General features: G+C 26.6%; 4 protein-coding genes and 1 non-coding gene across 6 annotated transcripts; 2 read left to right on the top strand and 3 right to left on the bottom strand.

Moving 5' to 3' along the window:
• Positions 1 to 366: 366 nt before the first annotated feature.
• LOC112694220 (rab3 GTPase-activating protein non-catalytic subunit) lies at positions 367 to 6,713 on the top strand. Of its 2 annotated transcripts, none has more exons than XM_025569632.1 (23): positions 367 to 678; positions 762 to 851; positions 917 to 998; positions 1,145 to 1,274; positions 1,345 to 1,549; positions 1,955 to 2,276; positions 2,337 to 2,411; positions 2,487 to 2,615; positions 2,686 to 2,865; positions 2,932 to 3,072; positions 3,159 to 3,397; positions 3,459 to 3,604; positions 3,666 to 3,864; positions 3,929 to 4,129; positions 4,206 to 4,319; positions 4,410 to 4,604; positions 4,664 to 5,050; positions 5,120 to 5,301; positions 5,359 to 5,592; positions 5,652 to 5,792; positions 6,053 to 6,205; positions 6,277 to 6,432; positions 6,502 to 6,713. In XM_025569632.1, the coding sequence occupies exons 1-23, from the start codon at positions 594 to 596 to the stop codon at positions 6,643 to 6,645; spliced, it is 3,930 nt and encodes a 1,309-aa protein (XP_025425417.1). In that variant the 5' UTR covers positions 367 to 593; the 3' UTR covers positions 6,646 to 6,713. The 2 variants fall into 2 exon arrangements, with proteins under 2 accessions (XP_025425417.1, XP_025425416.1); XM_025569631.1 differs by having other exon boundaries at positions 1,949 to 2,276.
• A 177-nt stretch (positions 6,714 to 6,890) lies between these two features.
• Positions 6,891 to 10,011, bottom strand: LOC112694219 (uncharacterized protein C1orf131). Its single transcript, XM_025569630.1, has 3 exons — positions 9,973 to 10,011; positions 8,185 to 8,392; positions 6,891 to 7,381 (listed from the first exon to the last, which is right to left on the bottom strand). The coding sequence occupies exon 3, from the start codon at positions 7,368 to 7,370 to the stop codon at positions 6,900 to 6,902; it is 471 nt and encodes a 156-aa protein (XP_025425415.1). The 5' UTR covers positions 7,371 to 7,381; positions 8,185 to 8,392; positions 9,973 to 10,011; the 3' UTR covers positions 6,891 to 6,899.
• Positions 10,012 to 12,354: 2,343 nt separating this feature from the next.
• Trnad-guc lies at positions 12,355 to 12,426 on the bottom strand. The gene has a single exon. It is a non-coding gene; the product is annotated as a tRNA-Asp (tRNA).
• Positions 12,427 to 15,348: 2,922 nt separating this feature from the next.
• Positions 15,349 to 17,933, top strand: LOC112694218 (mitotic spindle assembly checkpoint protein MAD2B). Its single transcript, XM_025569629.1, has 5 exons — positions 15,349 to 16,009; positions 16,278 to 16,396; positions 16,968 to 17,152; positions 17,226 to 17,394; positions 17,683 to 17,933. The coding sequence occupies exons 1-5, from the start codon at positions 15,988 to 15,990 to the stop codon at positions 17,845 to 17,847; spliced, it is 660 nt and encodes a 219-aa protein (XP_025425414.1). The 5' UTR covers positions 15,349 to 15,987; the 3' UTR covers positions 17,848 to 17,933.
• Positions 17,934 to 19,187: 1,254 nt separating this feature from the next.
• LOC112694217 (electron transfer flavoprotein subunit alpha, mitochondrial) lies at positions 19,188 to 21,249 on the bottom strand. Its single transcript, XM_025569628.1, has 6 exons — positions 21,058 to 21,249; positions 20,841 to 20,987; positions 20,012 to 20,276; positions 19,669 to 19,887; positions 19,454 to 19,605; positions 19,188 to 19,384 (listed from the first exon to the last, which is right to left on the bottom strand). Exons 1-6 carry the CDS (start codon positions 21,103 to 21,105, stop codon positions 19,205 to 19,207), a joined length of 1,011 nt encoding a protein of 336 aa, XP_025425413.1. The 5' UTR covers positions 21,106 to 21,249; the 3' UTR covers positions 19,188 to 19,204.
• Between the last annotated feature and the right edge of the window lie 1,339 nt (positions 21,250 to 22,588).

Here is a 22,588-nt window from a genome sequence, read left to right as displayed (position 1 = left end):
AGTAACTTTGATGGGCCAACTGTCCAAGAGTCCAAATCAAGGTCTAAAAATAGAAAAATATTACCAAGAAGCCAATTTTATCATCAAATATTAACTGTGGGTCAGCTGACCCCCTGAACCCCCCCTAGATCCGCCCCTGAGGCTAATGCCTCCATAGTCACCCTTGCTAGATTTACGTGTGTTGAACACCGCGAGTCCAATTCTAAACGATTTGTTTTCTTTTGTTAATCGCGATCAAGGTTTATAGATTATAGTGTATAAACCTTGAATCGCGATAGCCAGCTAATGTGTTATCTTTGAAAATATACATGTTGATTGTGGAACATATATACAATCAATGATAATAATAATATTTATAACCAATGATGTAAGCAATCGTAGATAACAAACAAACCAAAACAATAGAATCATTGCGAAAATGTTTCACGTACAACCACTGAACAACGCACTGTTACTATTCGTTAATTCAATGTAACGTTTGTGTGCGTTTTGCTCGCTTATCGTCGACCAATGTTCTCCACGTATAGAAAGAATCCAAAACAATAATAATTGTTCGAACTAATGTTCCCAATGTTCGTGTTAAAATATCTAACATGTCGGTTCAACTAAAAGGTTTTGCAAAAGGCGTTGATCTGACGAAAATTAAAAAATTTTTATTTGGATCTGATGATGCACAAGGTGGGTACTGACGAAACGACCTGTGCAATTTAAGAATAAATATTTAGTACGAATATTTACATTTATCTGTGCATTTCTTTCAGCCGATATACTCAACGACACTGTAAACTGTGTATCTCCCGGTGGTGAAATCATAGTATTTGGACACGTTGATAAAATAATAACATTTACATGTATGCATCTGGACTTATATTTAATTTAATGAGGACATATTAAATTAACTGTTTTCGTTTTATAGTAAAATGGATTTCTAATCCAACCACTGATGTATGCCAAGTTTTCCAAACCGTTTGGAGCAATACCATTACCGAAGCCAACAAGTGTGTACTTACATTTATATTATTAACATAATTTAGTTACAGTTGTATAAGTTCCTAGTTTGATTCTAAATCTAAAACAAAAATTATATTATTTTGAATTTACATGCTAAAATTAATAACACAATTAACTGATTATATTGTTTTAGCGAACAAATTACTTCAGTTATATGTCTCCCTATAGCAGAAGTCAATACAAAATTGTCTACACATTGTAGTCCTGATTGGTTTTGTATTGCTATTGGATTTTCAAGTGGATTTGTCAAATTTTATACTGAAGTTAATTTCTGATTAATTCCTATAATTTATTCAACTTCTTAAATAATAAATTATCTATTTTATTTGTAAGGATGGAGACTTACTGCTGTCACAGTTATTTCATAATAGTGCTGTTATGAAATTGCGTTGTCAAAGTCATCAGCCTGCTAAACTCAATCCACCAACTGTAGAACAACCTGAAGAAATTGCTATATTATACAGTACAGTTATTTGTACAATTGTTGGCACAGTTTTTATTAATAGTTTAAGATCTTGTAAAAATCAATTGGCAAGAAGTGAGTAAACAATTAGAAACTCATTTTTATGATGATGCTTTTATGAATAATTATTAAATGGGAGGTAAAATCCACTTATAAAATTTACTCAATTATTTAACTTTTATAATATAATAATATTGTCATACACGTGTATATTTTGTCTACCCAAATGGTTTTTGAAGATTGACATCAAAGAAAATTACTTACCAACCATAATAATTTAAACTTATTTTTTATAATCTTTACAATTATTGTACTAAGATTTTGATATTAAAGTTTTATTTGTTATGTAAATGATAAAGTGTACTTTTTTGTAAAGAAAAAATTCATTATTTTAAACACAATATATATATATATATTAGTAAATATTTTAATATGTTTATAAAATTTACTAATTTATTTATTATATTTTTTGAGTTCAAGAAAAATGTACAAATAATGTCAACAGCCTCACATTATCATTTAAAAAGTGGGCTTTCGACGTACAGAAAAAAATTAATGATGCTGCTGTTGGAGCAAGATATGATATCACTAGTTTCCAACATGTAGTAGCGGCCAATATATGTAAAGGTATTAGTGGTGATAAACAAAACTGTTTACCACAAATGACTCAAATCATAGCTGCTGGTCAAGAGCCTTATTTAGCATTTCATTATACGATTGGAGGACATGCTCAACCAACTTTAGGAAATATAACCAAAGCAGTTACTAGTAAATTGAAATCTTCTTTTACACAATCGTTGCCGTAAGAATGTAATGTTTTTATAATATTTTATTAATTTATACAGCATATTTACATTTATAGTGGTTGGTTGTCCTTTACTTTATCGTCAAATGAAACATTTGATACACTAGAACCACCTGAACAACTTGGATGTCGGTAATTATTAAAATTTAAATAAATTGACCTATAATTATATATTATGTAAATTATTAATGTTTTAATATTAATTAGATTTAGTTTAAATGATGTAGAATGTGAAGCTTTGAAAATTGAATTAAGTCCACAATTATCTATTGGTGTTCTTTCTGATAATCTAGAAAGGGTGATACTTTTTGAGGTCAATGCTGGAGGAATAATCCGGTAGTTTATTATCAATATCTAATTTGAAGCTCATCCTGATTTTTAAGAATAATAATTAAAAAATATTTAGAACATGGGAAGGATACAAAGATGTTCAATTTGGCTGGCTTGTAGTTAATGAAAATAAAAGTTCTAATTCTAAACAAGCATTATGTTTAGTAATATATATACCAAATAGAGAAGTAATAGAAATATGGTCAATGCAAAACTATGAACAAATATCGATAGTCAAAGTATCCAAGTTTGGGAGGTATTTTTTTGCAGTTTCTGTGTCAAACTTACAATCATTGCTGTATTTTTTTTATTTATATTTCAGATTATATTATACAAATTATGGACTACTTGGAGCTCTCAGTACTTCAAGAATGAACATATATAATGCTAATTACCGTTGTTATTTTGTAGATGAGACAGAAATTATTACAGAAATTAATGTACCTTATCACTGTATAGAAAGGTAAGTTAATTATATTATAAATTCAATAGATCATTATTTAGATTTTATAATATTGAATATTTTTTTATTGTTGTTTCTGAATTTAGTGGCTCAAATAGTCAACTCTCACGAGATATATATGCATTTAAAACGTTTAAGTCATTATGTAAAAGTGAAAATGTGAATGATGAAAAACTGTGTGAAGAAGTAGTGAATTTAGCTAATCATTTAATCACTGATAAAGTAAGACAACAAGCATTTGATTATATTATTTCAAGTAAACATATGACACAAAATGCTATTATTGAATTTTTAAAAACCTTACTGATTAATTTAAAAGAAAAAGGTAATATATTGAATGTTAATTATAGTATTTTAACCTAGTAATAAGTTAAATATAATTTTAGGTTCAAGTGAATCTCAAAATAATGAAAAATTATTGAAAAATGTTGACCGTCATTTAAAACTTATAAAATTTTTGACGTTTTTATTCAATTTCCAAGAAAAACATCGTTTTCAGCCATTATCAATGTCAACTGAAGACAAAACACAAGTATGTTTAGAATAACAGTGTAAATATGTATAAATTTATTACACTCTGACTTTTGTTCCAGGAATTATGTAAAACACTCCGTTTAACTGACCAGGATATGGACAGAATAATTTCTTTACTCCCTATTGAACCAAAAAAAAAAACAATTGTTATGTTCTGTGACAATATGAAACTGCTGAACTTAGTTGAATTAATTGCTTGTTTTGACACAACTGGTGAAAATGTGTCTTTAAAAACTGATAAAAATATTGATGAGTTGTGTAAGACTTATTTTAGTTGGTTTTAAACAAAAATTGTTCGTCAATAAATAAAAATATATTTTAGGTAAACGGTTATTTGAACCTGTTATGCATGTTGATAATGATATCGGTGAGTGGAATTTAGCATGGATAGCTAGTGGTATACAATTGCCAGATATGGTTTATTTAGCTGTTCAATACTGGCTATCAAAACCTCTCACTTTAACTGTTGTAACAGAGATGTTGAATTTTCACAGAGTAATTGATACAATTTGTAATACAAATGGTAAATATTATTAAATTATTTATTTATTGTTGTATTTTTTAGTAACAAAAAATATATATTTCTGCTTTAATTATAGAAAGTAAACTTGATTGGAAAAAAATACAACATCAGTTTTCAAATAGTTCAAATACATTTGCTTGTTTAACTGGAGCTATAATTTGCAAAACTATTGCATCTAGTAAAAAAACAGGTGGGATAATGATTGTAATTTAATTTGCATGGTTGTTGGCATAAAAATTTATGAATTTTGAATTCATACTTGTTGTATTTTTATTTACAGTTAAAGTTAATAACGAATGGGAATGTGTTTCCGGAGAAGATTATCAATGGAATTTATTGATAGAAAGACTTGAACAATTGTGCCATCTTAATGCAACATTGAAATATTGTTCTGAAGAACCTTTTGGAACACTTCATTGCATAAAATATGAGTATTCATCAATTACATTAACAGATTTACTAAAACATGGAAGAGGTAATCCTAGTTATTACATTCATAATAGTTGTATTATTTAAGATTTTTGTTGACTTTAGGTGGAGTGTCAACATTAGTTAGTAAATGGTTGGCTAGTTTAGGCCTTAATCCTACTTTAGTAATTGATGAGTTCCTAATGGAATTTGATAAAGAAACATCCATATCTTCAGATAAAACTCAAGTTATCATGGGTGTTCAGGAAGGTATAGCTATAAATACAGAAGCTGCAATTGAAGCTAGAGCTTTATCTATGGCCGAAAAAGAAACATTAGACATATTAAAACGCCTCAAATACTATTTTCCATACAGCTTGGGTGGTAATACATTACTGAGTAATATTTTTTGGGAGTATATATCTGTTTGGAAAAATTGTGTTTCTGATCTTAGACCACTATATGCAGCTTTAAATGTTGTTGATAAAATACCTTGTCCGCATACAAGACAAAGCAAGTTGTGTTCAATCATTATACTGTAATTATTGACTAACGTTATAATTATTCATTTTTTGTTTTTAGGTGTTTGTTATTTAGTATGGTCTACACATTTATCACCGGTTTTTGTGTCAGCAATAAAGCTCATTGATCGAGTAGGAAAAGTTCCTAAGGAAAAATTGTGTATTCAAGATGTTGGAATGCCAGATCAACACATTGTTAAATTATTCGACTTATGTGAACAATTTTTTGAAATCATTATTAAGGTGGTATTATAGTATACAAAGATTTATATTGATTTTTAATAAATTTGAATTATTTAGTCATCTTTATCAGCTGAAGAAGCTGAACTTGCTGAAATTAAACATGATTTATTTTGGGAAAATTGGAAAAATAATAACCAACATACACTTACTTTAGTTCAAATGGCATTAAATAAACCAAATCCTGATCAAAAAACTTTGTTTTTATCTCATCAATTTACACGAGCATTTCATATACTAGCTAAATTTTCAATATACATAAATAAACCACTTAACAGTTTGTTTGACTGCAATGTAAGAAAATACTAAGTTACCCGTGCTGTAGTTATTAATAATTATATATTTATTTATAGATACAAGAAATTGATTTTTCTAATTTGGATCAAAATACATTTAGTCAAGAAGAGCCAAGAACCAAAGTTAAAAAGACTAGAACTGAATTCCTGGCAAATTCAATTTATACAGCTATTGGTCTTGTACAAAAAGATTGTCAGGTATACTTAAAAATTCATCTTAAATAAAAAATGTTATCCTAAATAAATGTATAAACCGTTGTTATTAATTCGAAGTAAGGTCAATTTAATTTTGAAATTTTAATTTTAATATTGAATTGTTTAAAAAATAATAGCTCCATATTATATCATGAATTTCTTTGAAAAGAAAATCTTCAAAAATATATCCCACTGTAAAAAAAAAACAATTGTTTTCAATTAAATTGAGTCAATCTTATATATTGTGATGCAATTATTTATAGGATGGCCAATATGAATTTGATAGTAGGGAGTGTACATTTTGGATGAGTAAAATATTTCAATTAGCCATTGGCTGGCAATTAAATTTGGATGATCTGAGAATACATCAAGTTATGTCACTCTACTCAAAAGGGCATGATCGATTAGCGGAAGAAGTAATAAATATATTTAACTTAATCGTTCAAAATGCAAACTAAAAAATTATAATATAATTTGATTCTAATAGATTATACCTATTGTCAATAATAAAGAAAAACTTATAAAACATCTACTAAATGTTATAAGACACAGATTAAAATTTGAAGTATGCATTAGTGATTTAGACTATCATAACAAAATTGTACATTTTAGTCCAGAAATAGTTTCTTGGCTAAATGGCCCCGTAAGTTTTGAATTATAAAATATTGAATAATGAATTAAAAATAATCTATTACAAAATTTATGATTTTAGATTACAATTGATGTTGAAAAGTCGTTGCTGAAAGATACTCTAGAATTAGTACAAACTATAATAAATCTACTACCTGAAAATGACAGTCAATACGAATTTGTTACTAATTTAATGGATAGTATAATATCTTTAACTAGCAGCTGATAAATATATTTTTTAGTATGTACAGTGTTAAAAGTTGAACTATTAAATATTACAATGTAATTACTTATATCAACATATAAAATATGTTTTTTGTTTTTGATAATTTTATTTTTTATTAACAAGAGTTAGCTATGTGAAAAATTATTTTGTATTTTTATTTAATTTTACAATTGTAACAAAATTTATACTTCAGACATAAAAAAAATTATAAATTATAAAATAACTAGATTAACATACACCTAGTTTTAAAATTTTTATTTTTTATTTTTTATTTTTCCATAGTTTTTTATAATATCATTAGATAATTTATTTCTTTTCATTATTGGTCTCTTATTAGTTTTTGATGTCCTCACCATAGTTTTCGGCAATTGAAAAAGTTTTTCTTGATTTTTTTTAGTTTCAGCATCTTTACGTAGTTTTTCTTTCAATAGTTTATAATTTATATTCTCTTTTTTTCTAGGTTTTGCTCCTAATTTAATAGCGAGCTGTTCTTTTGCTTTGGAATTTCGGCTATCAAAATTAGTTGTAAATTTAAATATTTCATTTTGCAATTTTCTTAAGTTCACGTTTTCATTGATTTTTGAGTTTGAAGAATTTTCATTTAAACTTTTATCTTTGACAACTCGTTTTAATTTTTTCTTTGTTTTAAGATTAATTATTTCAACAGGTGGACATTCGCCTTTCAGTTTTGAGCATAATGTTTCCACGCCACAATTTATATCCATTATTATAAAATCTAGAAAAAAAAAAAATTTAAATCATATTTTAAATTATATAACATTTCTTGTAATAAAATCAAGGCCATAACTAAATAGTAAATAAAGTGTTGACTACAAAACATGCAATTCAATTTTGTAAAAAAAACTGCATTAAACAAATTAAAAAAATAGTAAAAATGAGGTACTATTTATTTTAACCAAATAAGTATCATACTTATTAAAACTTAAAACTATCTAATAACCCATTGTTTAAATTCATATATACTCGGTTTTTATGTGTTTAGATAATATTTTTAAAAATAATTTAATAAGGAGTGTTAGACCACATATTCACTTGGTGAAATTTTGTTATTTTGTTTATAATAGGGTTTACTTCATGATAACTGTAGAAATGATAAGAAATTTCAAAATATTTTCACAATATGTTCCTTTGATTGCCCTATATAATCAAGTCTAGTATTGAAGTCAATGATTCTTAAAGAAATTGCTATACATCAAGATATGGTACAGAAAAACAAATTGTATTCATGATGGGATTATTTAGAATAACAACAAACAGACAAAAATCATACTATATAATACATGTCTAACTGTAATAATTACAGTTGGAGTGTGTCGTCAATTCAAAAATGATTCGAATCCATACCATAATACAACACACGCGTGGTCAATAACTTGTAAGAAACTTCAATAAGACTACGATATAGAAGATTTATAGAAGCATAATGGATTGCATAAGAATTGTCTTCTAGACAGCGACTAGACAACAGGTTGAAAATCATATAAGCTGTGGGGACATCATAAAATAAAATGTACTTACTCTGAACCGATAGAACAGTAACAGGAATCGTCTGTTCGTTTATAACAGTAGTTTCGCAGCCACATTTATTGTCAATGCATTTGAACCGTTGTTGTAATACGAAATTGAAACGAAAACCTTTTGAAATCCAATAGGTAACGGCCAAGACGTGTAGAAGAGTGAGAAATGCCCATGCGGATTGCAAGTCAAGCTCATCGATAACTGATAACTGAAAATTGATAAGGCTATTAAAATTATTATTATTACAACACAGCAATTTCGTGCCGATGTGTTTGGGATTGCTCTCAGTGAAGTTAACTTTGCCAAATTATAACTTATGGAGTAGTTAATACTATGTACAATGAACTCCACTTTTATGTCATATTTATTATTTAGTACCAAGTGAGAAACAGGGTCATCTAGAGGGGAGGGGACTTTGAAACTATTTTTCCTCGGGCCCCAAACTTTTAGTGGCCACAACATCCATTGTTTTTTTTTTTTTTTTGATTATGGTAGAGGAAGCTAAGTTTCAAGTTATACATATTTATTAATATTTAACAAATAATTGAATTATACAAATTGGTAGTCACAAATAGTTTTTTTTTTAATATTTATATTTGCGAAGTAGCATTTGCACAAAAAGTACTTATAAGTTATAATTAATGATAATCCCTAGAAATGCGGCGCGTAATAGATATTTTATTAAGAATAATAATTGTTGATTATTAGTGCGACAGTGCGACGTAGCATCGTCGTGAATCGGCCGCGATAACCACAGATTTAAACAATAACATCAAACGTGGTATTTCTCCCATAGCAATATAAAATATTAATTTTGAGTATTGACTGCTGTTTTTGTTTCACTTTTCGATTGAAGACTAAACAAAAAAAACCGTATAATAACATAACTAGTATAATTTATACTAAACATTGTTCTTACCTAAAGTACTCATACAGTTGTACATTCTATGGTTGTACCTATTTAAAAAACTTAAGAGGCAAGAGTTTATAATGAAAAAAACGATATTAAATTATACATTTATAATTAAAGTTATGAGTTTTTCCAACAAATTACGTGGATCCTCTGAATTTTGATTACGTGTATTCTAAATGCGCAGTTTAAATAATATATGTGCATTTATAATATTTTATTTAAACCAATATAATTTTATTGTATTGAAAAGGGCTAAAACCCCACAACCGCCTCTGGTTTTCCACTGTATAGGCTTTAAGTTGCTTCAAGCCCCATTAAACTTAACGACGATCTTGGAGAGGAATGTACTTTTTCTCTTTCGCCTTTCTCCAAACTATTTGGGGTCAATTACCATTGTCCTAAACCTCCACTCGTCTCAATTATTTACATCCCCTACACACACCACAAACAACCCTCATATAATTCTCAATCGTATCGAAGTGAGGATTGTACAATTATATAATATTGGTTTTTTATAATCGAATTACTTATTGCTCTTGCAGTTCGATCCCATACAATAGAATTAAGTTATTAATTCTTCAGCTCAGTCCAGATGATTCAAATTGTCTAAAAATTTGATGTGATCCTGGTTCAAATCTGAACTTAATTATTATTTTCAACGAAAATTGTTGAATTATCAAAATATTTGTATGCATTTTGATAGTTAGAGGCAGTGGCGTATTTAGGAATTTTGCTAGGGGGGGGATGAAATATATAATAATACATCCTAACACCCATAAATTCGTACATAATATACATTTTTAAAATCCCCTAACTTGTTACCTATTGAGGTTAGTGTGGATCAAGGCAAAATAAGAATTAATCTTTATAATTACCTCATAATTTTCCAAACAAATTTTTTTATTTGTACTAAAATAAGAAAATAAAGTTTATTTTTGTTTTTGAGTATTACTCATATTGTCTTAAAACTTCACAGTTACAACTTACAAGACGCAAAAAATAAAGTCGAACAATAGTCAATTCGGCAGTAAGTCAGTACTCGGAATGGCGCGGCGTCGCTATCCGTCAACGTCCAACGACCGTACATATCTACTTTTAACGAATCACAATATCATACGATAAAATATATATATATATAGCTATACATTAGCCATAAATCTACTAGTAACAAATTTTCTAAAAATAAACCCGCCCGGCCGCCCTATGGTTAATCCACGGTCCTCATGGTCATTTTGTTTTGTTTACCGATTGCTTATCGGGTTTATTATAAACACTCTTGCATGAAAAATAATTCGCAGAAACGTACAAAATACAGTACAGCATAATATAGGTATAGTTTTTGTTGCCTGATAGTCGTACATGCCGCCAACGATAAACAATTAGTGGCGATTAGTATATCAGACTATCAGAGCGGTACAATTACCACGACTAGAACATTTAGAAAACAGAAAACATACATGCTTGAAAGTAATATCATATTAAGAATATTAGAGAAAATGAGACAACTTATAGCTACCTAGGAAAAAAAAAAGGTCAAGGGGGGGATCTATCCCCCATATCCCCCCCTGTAAATACGCCACTGGTTAGAGGTATGAGATATGAGTATGTATAGAGGATAATACTCATAGGTTAGAGTCATTTTTGATGTGTAAAAATATAAACATAATATCTGAAACATAAACCGAATTCTTTAACTTGTATTATATAGGTAAACATTTTATAATGATAGATGCAATTTTTTATTCTTATTCGAAATGTAATTATTCATGAATTTATATTTATACAAAGTTAAGCAGTGCTCGACTTGGCATAATTAAAAAAGGGGGACTCTATTTACTTTAAAAAAAAGAACGTCCCCAAAACTGGCTGAGCATTATGATTATAGCGTAATAATAGTAGGGGGACGTTAACATTTCTAAAAATTAGTTGGGGTACTCCGACCCCCTGCGTCCCCCTCAAGTCGAGCAATGAAGTTAAGTAATTAGATACCTAAACACTGGGTTGTTCTTAAGATTTGTGATTAATTCAAATCAATTGCCGACACAAAAAAATACTTGAGATGCAATATCATAATAAGTTATAAGTAACGTCTAGATTTTTATGCAAAAAATATTGTTGAATATGCACAATGTGCAATGCATTGCACATATTTATACATACCTACAAAAATTCAAAAAAGTTCTTTATTATATGTTCAAAAAATTAATTAAAAATAGGTTTTACGGAATAGTAAATTATTAAATAAATAATTATCAATCAACTATATAAATTCAGAATTAACAACAACAAATATTAATTTTGGAACAAATACCAACACGGAGTTACAAAATTTGTTTTCAGATTTTTAAAATGGAAACTTTTACGATTTTCACGTAGCATAGATTTTTACTAAGAAAAACTTCTATCTATGTCATAAGACACTATTACTGCATATTTAAAATAAGATATGTCTCAGATAACAATTCTACAAAGACTTCATTTTCGTTACTTATTTCTCCGCTTAATATTCTACAAATTGTTTTATTTTGAAAATACCCTGGATTTATGGACAATATTTGTAATAGTATATGTTTAGCATAAAGCATATATATATTATGCCTATTATTATGTCTATTACTCATTTTTTTTCAATAGACTTAGTTAAAATACTTTTTATTTATTATTTAAAAATATGGATTTTTTTATGCAATTAGTATAAAGAAATATTCATTGTCATTTTTACTTAAATATGCAAAAACAAAAATCATCCATAGGACTATATACAATTTTATAATTACAATTATGTAATCAAATTATTTTAGATGAATTGTAGAAGAATATGCATTCGCATAAAAATCCGAGCCCTAGTTATAAGTAATAACTAAATATATATAAATATTTGAATCATTTTCAAACCAAAAAATTAGTGATGAGTCAAATTGAATCGAACCAAACACTAGATGTTTAATAATAAATGTTTAAATTATGTTTAGTGATACTATTATAAGATTAGAATCACCGTTTATCTTCAATTAAAAATGTAATTGAGCTTAAAAAATAATAGTCAAGACACAATATCGTAAGATGCATTAATTTTTAATTTTTATACCAAAGGCTTTAATATTGTAATATTAATATTAAAAACATTTTTCGTTGTAACTTTCAAAATTTATCATTAATTTCATAATGATGACATTTTTGAGAATATTTTGAATATAAATATTTACGTGATATACGAATAATGTTTATTTAATTTAAAAAAAGCTCAAAAAATTTTCCTCCCCGGCGGGGAATCGAACCCCGGTCTCCCGCGTGACAGGCGGGGATACTTACCACTATACTACCGAGGACTGTGCTACTTTTTAGAAATTTTGTACGTTTTGTGATCAGAGGCTTTTACTGATAAAGTATGATACTATAATTTAAATTTTATACTACATAAATAAATATACATATTAATAATATTATCTTAAAATATTATTTTTTTTGCAAGAAACTAACGATTCGCTACACCTAATAAGAAATGTAAACCTATAATTCTAATAAAGTGTAAATATACGTAATAGCCATAGAGTAATACTATTATTCTATGGTAATAGCTTAACCTAATTAGGTTAGGTATAATAATTGTTATTAACTGTGTTTCTAATAAAAGTATTAAGTATAATTTAATAAGTATTTTTTTTTAATTGAAAATAAAATTTACAATAAAGAAATTGTGAATAAATTGTAATATAATAAATATAATAATATACAACTTATTAAGATACATATGAAAATAACAATTATATTTTAAAATTAAATTTATACTAATTGTAATTTTTCACTCGTAGCAGTATTAACAATTTCATATTATTCATTGTTGTTTAATAATATATTTTTAAGAAAAAAATTCGTCAAAATAAATAAAAATTATTTTTTTCATTGTTATACAATTAAGAACATAATATTATACATTTTATGGTACCTACCGAGATATGCGTACAAATTCAAACGCAATGGCTATTTAATATAAGCATTGATTTTATATTACACTATTATTTATGTATGTATATTATAAAATCAATAGTACAAGGTACAGCAGTAGCCATTTATTTGAAATCTGATAACCAATAGGGATGTGTAGTTCATGAGCTAGTCGACTTAGTGAGTCGACTCTTAAAAAATGAACTGGACGAGTCAAATCAGTTTTACAAGAGTTGGGACTCAGTGACTCAGTTAAACTCACAACTCATAATTGCATTACTGTAGATACACAAATCTCGACTCCCTTGATAACGGTTTGCGAATCCAAACGGAAAATGTAATACCAACTTAAACAGTAGTTCCCTTTGGATTTGCTTATTAATATTTCTATTGTTTCTTAAAACAAGATTTCTGACTTTCTGAGAAAAATTCGTAACGTTTACGCTTATAGTCATAATTAGTTTGTGAATCGAATCAAGAGTCGAGACTTGAAGAGTTGATTAGAGTAATGGTAATCTGATTCAAACAAAGAGTTGAAGATTTAAGAGTCGATTCTTTGATTCAACTCATTACACTAAACTGAGTTGAAAGATTCAGTTCAGCAGAATGAGTTGGAATTCCTATCTCTAATAACCAGTGAAACGAAATAAATCTCATATGGATTCAATGTAAAATTTATATTCCCAGCGGATAAATTATTACATTAATTAATTAATAACTTTCGTAATGATTTCATGAATAATAGTCGTATCTCCAATGAAAATACTTGACTGTTGATTGGATTTCCTTAAAATATTAAAAATGTGGATATTATCAGAATAAACGATCCAACATAAATAAATGAACAATATCTAAACCATTAAAGCTAGAGATCTCTAGTCATCATGGCCCAAATTATTCATGGGTACGACGTTATTGACGGTTTAATTTTTTTTCGCTAGATAGCGCTTATCGACATTGGTCAGAACATTCTAGATTATTATTGTTTAATCATAACCTATTAGCTGTTCGATTTGTAATTTTAAATTTTCTCATATAGTTGCCCATTATAAATAATTATTAAATATTTATATTATATGCAAGACAAATTTAAGTTATTAAAAATTGTTTGGTATGATGTAGTTTAATGTTACGCTCTACTTTTTAGGATCTTTTCATATTTATTATATATTGTGTGGATATCTCCTAATGAACTAGCATCAGTAGTGGTTATAACTTAACCATTATTACTCATATGATGAAGCACGTTTATGAATTAAATTTGATTATTCTAAGGTGCGCCTTGAGATCTTCTCCAGAGGGTCTCAAGTAAATTCTGATGCTCCTACTGATGCTCATTATTGTTAAAGAAGTACTAACTACAATTTTAATATCTACAACCTATCTTTTTTATCATCATTATTAGAACAAAAATTGTTTTTTATTTTCCTCTTGGTCATTATTACTTTATACTTTTTTAATTAACATATAGACATTGTATTACGACAACTCAATTTCGCGTTAAGTTTTATAATTCACAATTTATTTAGGAACTATAATTTTTACCAACGTGGCGTAATCTATAGTTGATTATATTATTACAATATTATATAATATATTATTTATTAAAAAATATAATTGTTAATTACGTGTATTATGTAATAAATGTACTTGTAATAAATTATAATATTAGAAAAAAATTATTCATATTATAATTGTACGAACTTTGGCAAAGAGATTAAACAAGTATAACCAGATACGAACAAGAAGGTACTCAACCAATAATCAATATCATATTTTCACACATTTCAAATTGGTAACAGAATACAAAAGAAAAGTATTGAAATTGTTATGTTTCAACCACTTGTAAGATCTGAATTTGCTATCATAGAATTTATTGAGTTGAACATCAGTTAAACGTTTTGGGTAAAAAAAATTATACCTGTCCATAAGTTTTTACTCAGTACTTATCATAAATATATAAATATATTATACCTTAGAACTTCATCATGATAATATACAGTATACACTACAGCAGCGTTTCTCAAACTGTGGGTCGCGAGTCAATTTTTGGGGGGTCGCAAGAAGTTTTTTTAATTATACAGATTTAAAGAAACAAGCATATTTATCACATACGCCTAATTATTAATTAAGTATTATATTATTATTATTATAAAGTAGTGAATAAGTAATAAAATAGAAAAAATTTGTTTTTTGAAATTATTTTTATTGATTCTGTAAATGTAAAACTATGGGGTCGCGATAGATTTTTGGAAGAAAATTTGGGTCGCGGTCCTAAAAAGATTGAGAACCACTGCACTACAGTTCTTTTTATTCTTGGTATACAATATTATGTAGTACAATAATGATTTAAGCATTACTTATACAATAACAATACATTAATAAATTCAAACTAATAATGTGATAACAAATAAAAACATTGACTACCATGCATATGGCTTTCGAATGAATAGTAATAATTCGTTAGTTAGTTGCTATCCAATATTAATGCATATTTTTGTGGAACACAATTATATAGTAGTCACGGTCTTAGAATAACATAATCTTAGATTGTAGATAAGAATGTACGAAAAGATGATCAATACTATTATCTACAGATCAGATTATGAGTTATGGCTTATCTTTATTCTTCATGGTTAAGATATTAAGTATTTTAAAAGTAAATTTTATATTAAATCACTAGTCCGTGACCACTGATCACTGCTAAGCTGAAGAGCAACTGTGCTATATTTTTAAAGTTTTGTAATTGTCATAGACAACACATTTTTTTAATTGTTCTCAACCATCTAGCCAGTAGACTGAAAGTTTTGTTAATTATTCATATTGTTTCAAAATATCCATATATTTTTTTGTTAAATGAGTATTCCAGGAAATACCGTTCCTTGTTTGAAGTTTTCATTCGTCAGGATTCCTATGTTGCAGTTAAAAAACAAGTGAGATATGCAATGAGTAAAGAAAAATTTTCAGGTACGATTTATTAATTCACTTACAATGATAATATATGTATGATCCTATATTTGTTACGTACCTACTCCCTTTAAAGTTGTTTTTCAAGCTTAGCTGTTTAAATTTATTAATTATGTTAAGTACAACAGTTTATTGTGACATACATTTTAATGTATGGTTTAGTTGTTTCATAATTATACGAAAAATGCATCATACCTACCAATAATATTTTTATTTTTTTTTAGTAAATATTTTTGAATCTACTACTTTAACTCAACTTTTGTTATAGATAGCGCATCTGTACTTATAGAACTTTTAGAAGTTTCAATTCACTGTATACTGTATGCTAGGAAAATTTATCCTGAAGGTATTTTTGAACTGAAGAAGAAATACAACGTTCCAGTACATGTAAGAGTTTTGTTTTTATATATAAAAATGAAGTGTTTAATACCATTTAAGCTTTAAATAGTAAATTAATTGTATGACAATTTTACTCAAGGACTAGACTGGTTGTGAAAAATTTTCAAAAACATTTTTAAATATATTGGCATATTTAAATTTTAATACAAGTTTACTGTTATCCAATTCAAAAAAAAAAAATAATTAAAAAATTACATAAATTGTGGTTTGTTATAGTAAGAAATAATTTCAGTTTTACTTGAAGTCAATCAATAACAATTATAAGTGAATAATAATAAATAAATTTGAATCATTGGTACAGTGAACGTTGCTTATATGACCCACTCTGAGACCAACATAAAGTGAATCTTATAATCAAATTAATCTTATATGTAAGGTGGATAAATTATAAACAAAAATTTGAATTAATTATTAATTTTATTTTGCTTTTACTATTTATTAGATATGACATATGTATTATAAAAAAATATATTATTATATACATTTTATAAATATTATTATAATTTATTACAATTTATATTATTCATTAAAAAAAATTCTGATTTATTTTATTTTTTAGGTTTCTATTTATCCAGAATTGAATTCATACATAAATGGGACTCTCAATGCTGTTAAAAAAATATTATTATTAAAAAAGTTATGCAAATTAGATGTTTGTTTTTATAACAAGTTTGGAGTTGCAGTTGAACGCTTTGTGTTCAAAATTCATAATGTTGAACTTGAAATGGATTTATCAGATTTTTCGTAAATATTCTTTGTTTAATTGTGTTTCTAATGAACAATTATGTTTTTAGTGATTATATATTTTTAACTTTAGGAATCTAAGAGATCCATACTTGGTAAAATTAGAACAAATGTTGAGAGCTTTCTGTTTAAAATTAACAGTTAGTGATACTCTCTTAAATCCTTTGCCTTTTGGTTGTACATTTCAAATTCATATTCATACAACTGAAACATGTTCTATTGAAATCCAAAAGGATACAGAAGTATGTATTTATAATATATTTAATTAAAATTATAGATTACTAAAGTGTAATGTGGGCCAGATAGTAAAATAGTTCAAGTAAAAATTGATTTTCTTTTTGTTTCTTTATACAATGTGAATAAAAATAAAAATTGATATTATAATGTTATTAGAGTAATTTATGTAAAAATATATTTTTGTCCTATTATTTTATTGTAAAACAGTAGGTTATATAATAATTTACAAGTTAAAAAAAATATTATCAATATATTAATTAATGTAATCTGACAAATTATATTTTAATTTTTAGGAATTTCCGTTGATACCAAGTGAAAATAAAAACACTTTGTTGATATCACCTGTGGTAGTACCTTTGCGTAGTATTGAATGTGAGCATTTGAAGTTGGAAATTTATGCTGAAGAAGGAAACAAGGAAGATAATTCAAATTTATTTACTCCAAGTCCATTAATTTAACTCAATATTCAACAATAATGAGTATTATACATGCCAAACTTAAATCTTATTTTACCCTTATGTGTATCATATAAATAATAGATACAATTTTTTTTTAAATTAATTTAATTTATAGATAAATATTTTTCTGTATTTAATGTAGTACAATTTTCAAGTTAATAAAAAAAAAAAAAAATTTAAGTAGTAAGAATTACAGCAATGCATATTAATTGTTTATCATATTATAATATTTTAGGCCTATTATGTTTGTATTCATAGTGCCAATGCTATTATCCTGAATTGGGTGTACACATTGTAAAATGTCTAAAAACGTATTATAGTTTAAAAATATAATTTTTATTATTATCTAATTTATTATTTCTGTATATATTATTTTTCTTAATATATTTTATTACACATTTGAAATGTATAAAGCTATTATTGATTATATTATTATATATTATTATAATTGATAAATATATTTATAAATAAAATAATATGTTATTTCACTTTATAATACACATTGTAATACACTAATACACTATTTTTTTGTAGTTGCTTGGGCTGTCATTTTATTCTTCTTCATTGTTATAATGAAAATTATTTTAAATGTACCTAATCTATTATTTATATACATTGATCTAGACAAAAAAAATATATGTATATATATATATATATATATATATAGTAACAAAACAGGTTATATTCAATACTAATTTCAAGTCCAAATATGATCAGAGTGAATTTTTTTAGTATAGATAGAGCAAATAAGTTGAATGAATGTTTCAAAAAATATTCAATACAAATTTTAATTAATAAGCGTAAGGCAGTATTAATATTAACTATTTAAAATCTAAACATATAGATATGAAACCATTAAAAATTAAATCATCTTTTCACATTAATTATTTCGAATTCACAAGGAAAAGATTAATGACAGTCTAAATATAAATATAACATAATTTTTGATATAAAGATTCATTGAATTTTGAAAAAAAAAATTTAAGGATAAGGAATTCCAAAGTTCAAAAGTAGTTATTGTGAAGAACATATCATTATAAAATCGGTACATCTGTTTTATTCAATAGAATCTGAAATTAAAAAGTTTAAATAATAATTTTTTATTTTTCCATATTCTATAATAATGAATATAAAAACTAAGTTTTACTAATATGGTTGAAGGATTTGTTAAAGTAAATAATATAGGATATTCAAATAAATATGTATTTATAAAGTAAAATGTATATAATTATTTTCTCTTATTTATATTTATATTTAATGTATTTTAGTAATTTATCACGACACCAAAATATAATGATTTTAACAGTTAATAAAATAAAAACAAATTATAACATAACATAAAAGCAGTATAAAAATGTTATTTAATTTTCTCAATCATTTCGGGAACAGCTTTGAATAAATCAGCAACTAATCCATAATCCGCTACTTGGAAAATTGGTGCATCAGGATCCTTATTAATGGCAGCAATGGTTTTAGAATCTTTCATACCAGCCAAATGTTGGATAGCACCAGAAATGCCAATAGCCAAATATAACTCCTATGATAAAAATTGTTTTAATTCAATATATTTTGATTAACATTATCTAAAAAGAATATTATAAATTACTGGAGCAACAATTTTTCCAGTTTGTCCAATTTGCATGTCATTTGGAACAAATCCAGCATCTACAGCTGCTCTCGAAGCTCCTACACCTGCACCCATTTTGTCAGCTAGATCATAAATCATTTTGAAATTTTCCGTAGATTTAACACCTCGTCCTGAATAAATAAAAAATGTTATCATTTTACTAAGATTTATAATACATAAGAACATTAAAATACCTCCTGACACAACTATTTTGGCAGATGCCAAATCTGGTCGGTCATTTTTACTTAATTCCTGGCTAATCCATTCGGAACCAGTTCCTTTTTCATAGCTACTTGAAGGTACAGCGTCTTCAACAGTACCAGAACCACCATCAGGAGCAGCTTCAAAACTAGTACTTCGTACAGTAAGTACTTTGACAGAATCCAAAGACTTTAAAGTCAATACAGCATTTCCTTATAAAAACATAATTTACAAAATTAAATTAAGTTTTTATTTAATCAAAAATATAATACAAATAAGTGTATGAAAATGAATCATGTAAAAACATTATTTTAATTCAGAAATGATAAATAATACCTGCATAAATTGTTCGCACAAAGGTATCAGGAGATTTGATGTTAATAACATCAGTAACTGGAGAAACATCTAATAATGCAGCTACTCGAGGTAAAAGTGATTTGCTTTGGGCACTGGAGCCAGCTAATACATGGGTAGCATTAATTTGTTTTTGTGTGGCTAATACTAGGGGAGCTACAATTTCTGGTAGAAAACCTTTAAATTCTTCTCCTTCAATTTTAAGTACTTTATTAACACCAGATACTTTGGATACTTCTTCTACTACCTATTAATTAATAATATAATAAATAAACCTATTGTTGAAAATTTATAAAATATAATGTACATTTTAATTTTAAATATACATAATATACCTAGGTATTGAGTATGTAATCAATTTTTTTTTAGAGATATGTCAAAGATCTTAGAATAACTAAGCTTATAATATATTAATGCTTAATATGATAAGGAATTTTGGTTCTATATATAATAAAAACTAAAAAATAATTAATAGTATTGTAAAATTAAGATATTAAACGTGTTATAAAACAGTATAAATGTAACAAAAAAAAAACAAAAGTAGAAAACATTACAATACAAGAATGATTACATAATAAACTTTTTAAAGTATTTATAGATGAAATACATAACCTAAGAACTTAATATGGATTTAACCTTGATACAGTTGATCACTGAGGTTATTATGAAATATAAATAGATATAAATTTGTATTGGAAAGGTATATTAATTAATGTTGAATTTAAAAATAAAATGAGAATTGACATAATTTAGTAAAAAAGTTAAAAAGCCAATAATTTTAAAAAAAATTTAAATTTATATTCAAACATACAGATCCAATTTTGGTACCAGCAACAAGTACAGATACTTCACCACCAAGTTTTTTCGCAGCTGTCAGGGCGTTACGCGTTACTGCAGCAAGTTTTTCGTTGTCATGTTCGGCAATGATCAACGTACTCTGAAATCTATGACCATTGATCTTGACAAGAAAAAAAAATTAACGAGTGTAAGTAAGTATAAAAGTGTTAATAATCTAGTTAAAATATTACCTTGGAGCTAATGTTTTTCGAGTTCCTTAAAATTTTATTTAAAATCATTTTTACCACGGTAATTGCTGTAAGATTAGAATGAACTAATTGGGTTTGTGAAAACAGAGTAAAAAAATAAAGCGAGGGCACAAGACTAGGAAATGTAATGACTTGGCTATCACAATAGGAAACGTTAAAGATATTACCTGATCAAAGGGTATTGTAATTATGATTAGCGTTATCATAACAAGGGGTAACCAAAGTAGTCATGCCATCGAATAAGTTTATGGAATATATTACTCTATATCACCGTAGTATAGATTAAATATGACTGAATATTTTTTTAAGTATTAAAATTAATTTAACTATATTTTCATTCCTTTAATAAAGTAAAATTTATAATTCTTATAAGCTGTGATTATTTGTTTTTTCAGTATTTAATACATTTTTATGAAAAATCATATTTCCCCAAAAAAAAGAATATTTATGTTTATTAAATATTGTTTTGATGAAATTATAAAGCATAAGAACATCTAATTTTTAAAATCTTAAGCGCATATTATTTCGGTCTCTAATTATAACTGTTGGTTAGGCAAGGGCGCCTAAATGGGGGAGGTAAGGGAGGGACATGTCCCCCCTGGAAAATGTTTAATATGATTAGAAAATATTTATTTAAATAGAATTTAAAAATTTAATTTAATATATGAAAATCAATAATTTGATTATGAAAAATCTATTTATTTAGTTTGAAAAATCAGGTTATCAGCTATAAATAACAATACGCTTTTTTGTTTCTATTCTATGGATAATTATTAGAGCAGAGGACTTGTAGCATTTGCATATTTTTTTTTGCATAGTCACAAAAATAGCAGAGTGCGAAACAAATACGTTTCATGCTTTCACAAAACTAGTTTTGAAATTTTATTTTGCATATAAATGCATATTTTGTGTTTTTTTGGTTTTTAGGGCATATTTCTTCCATTTTATACTTTTAGATGCATATTTTAAATAATTTATCATTTTATTAATATTTTTTCGTCGACATTTTTATTTATAATGTTTATACAAACAAAATAACGTTGAATTTAAAATTATTTTAAATTTTGATCATAATATTAATATGGTTTTTGAGTTTTCCCAGACCCATCATGGTTTTACTAAAAACACGTCTCAAGAGTTGTTGTGTGGTGACGTAAACAACGCACCGCGAATCGTCCAAGTTGTTTACAATATTGTCAGTGGATAAGGGGAAATCCCATGTTCTAGAATATGCGATGATTATCTCGTTAAGGTAATTTCGAGAATGTTCTAGATAATCGATGCCGATATATATATACCGGCTGATTAGACGCTCATTCAGTTAGTCAGTCCGTGAGTACAATCCGCGACACACCGTGAATTACACTCCTCGATATATTCGGCAATTCCTCCGCAATTGTAACGCGTATCGATATTTGTACAAGATAGTAAGCTTGAAGAACTCGCTGTCCATGCAGACAACATCGCGGATGCATCTGGTCCTTTGCTACCTCAAATAGCAGAGACATCGAGA

Source organism: Sipha flava, unplaced genomic scaffold (genome assembly GCF_003268045.1).
Source record: "Sipha flava isolate LNK unplaced genomic scaffold, YSA_version1 125_pilon_pilon, whole genome shotgun sequence".
NCBI lineage: Eukaryota > Metazoa > Arthropoda > Insecta > Hemiptera > Aphididae > Sipha > Sipha flava.
This window is presented reverse-complemented; position numbering and strand designations above follow the sequence as displayed.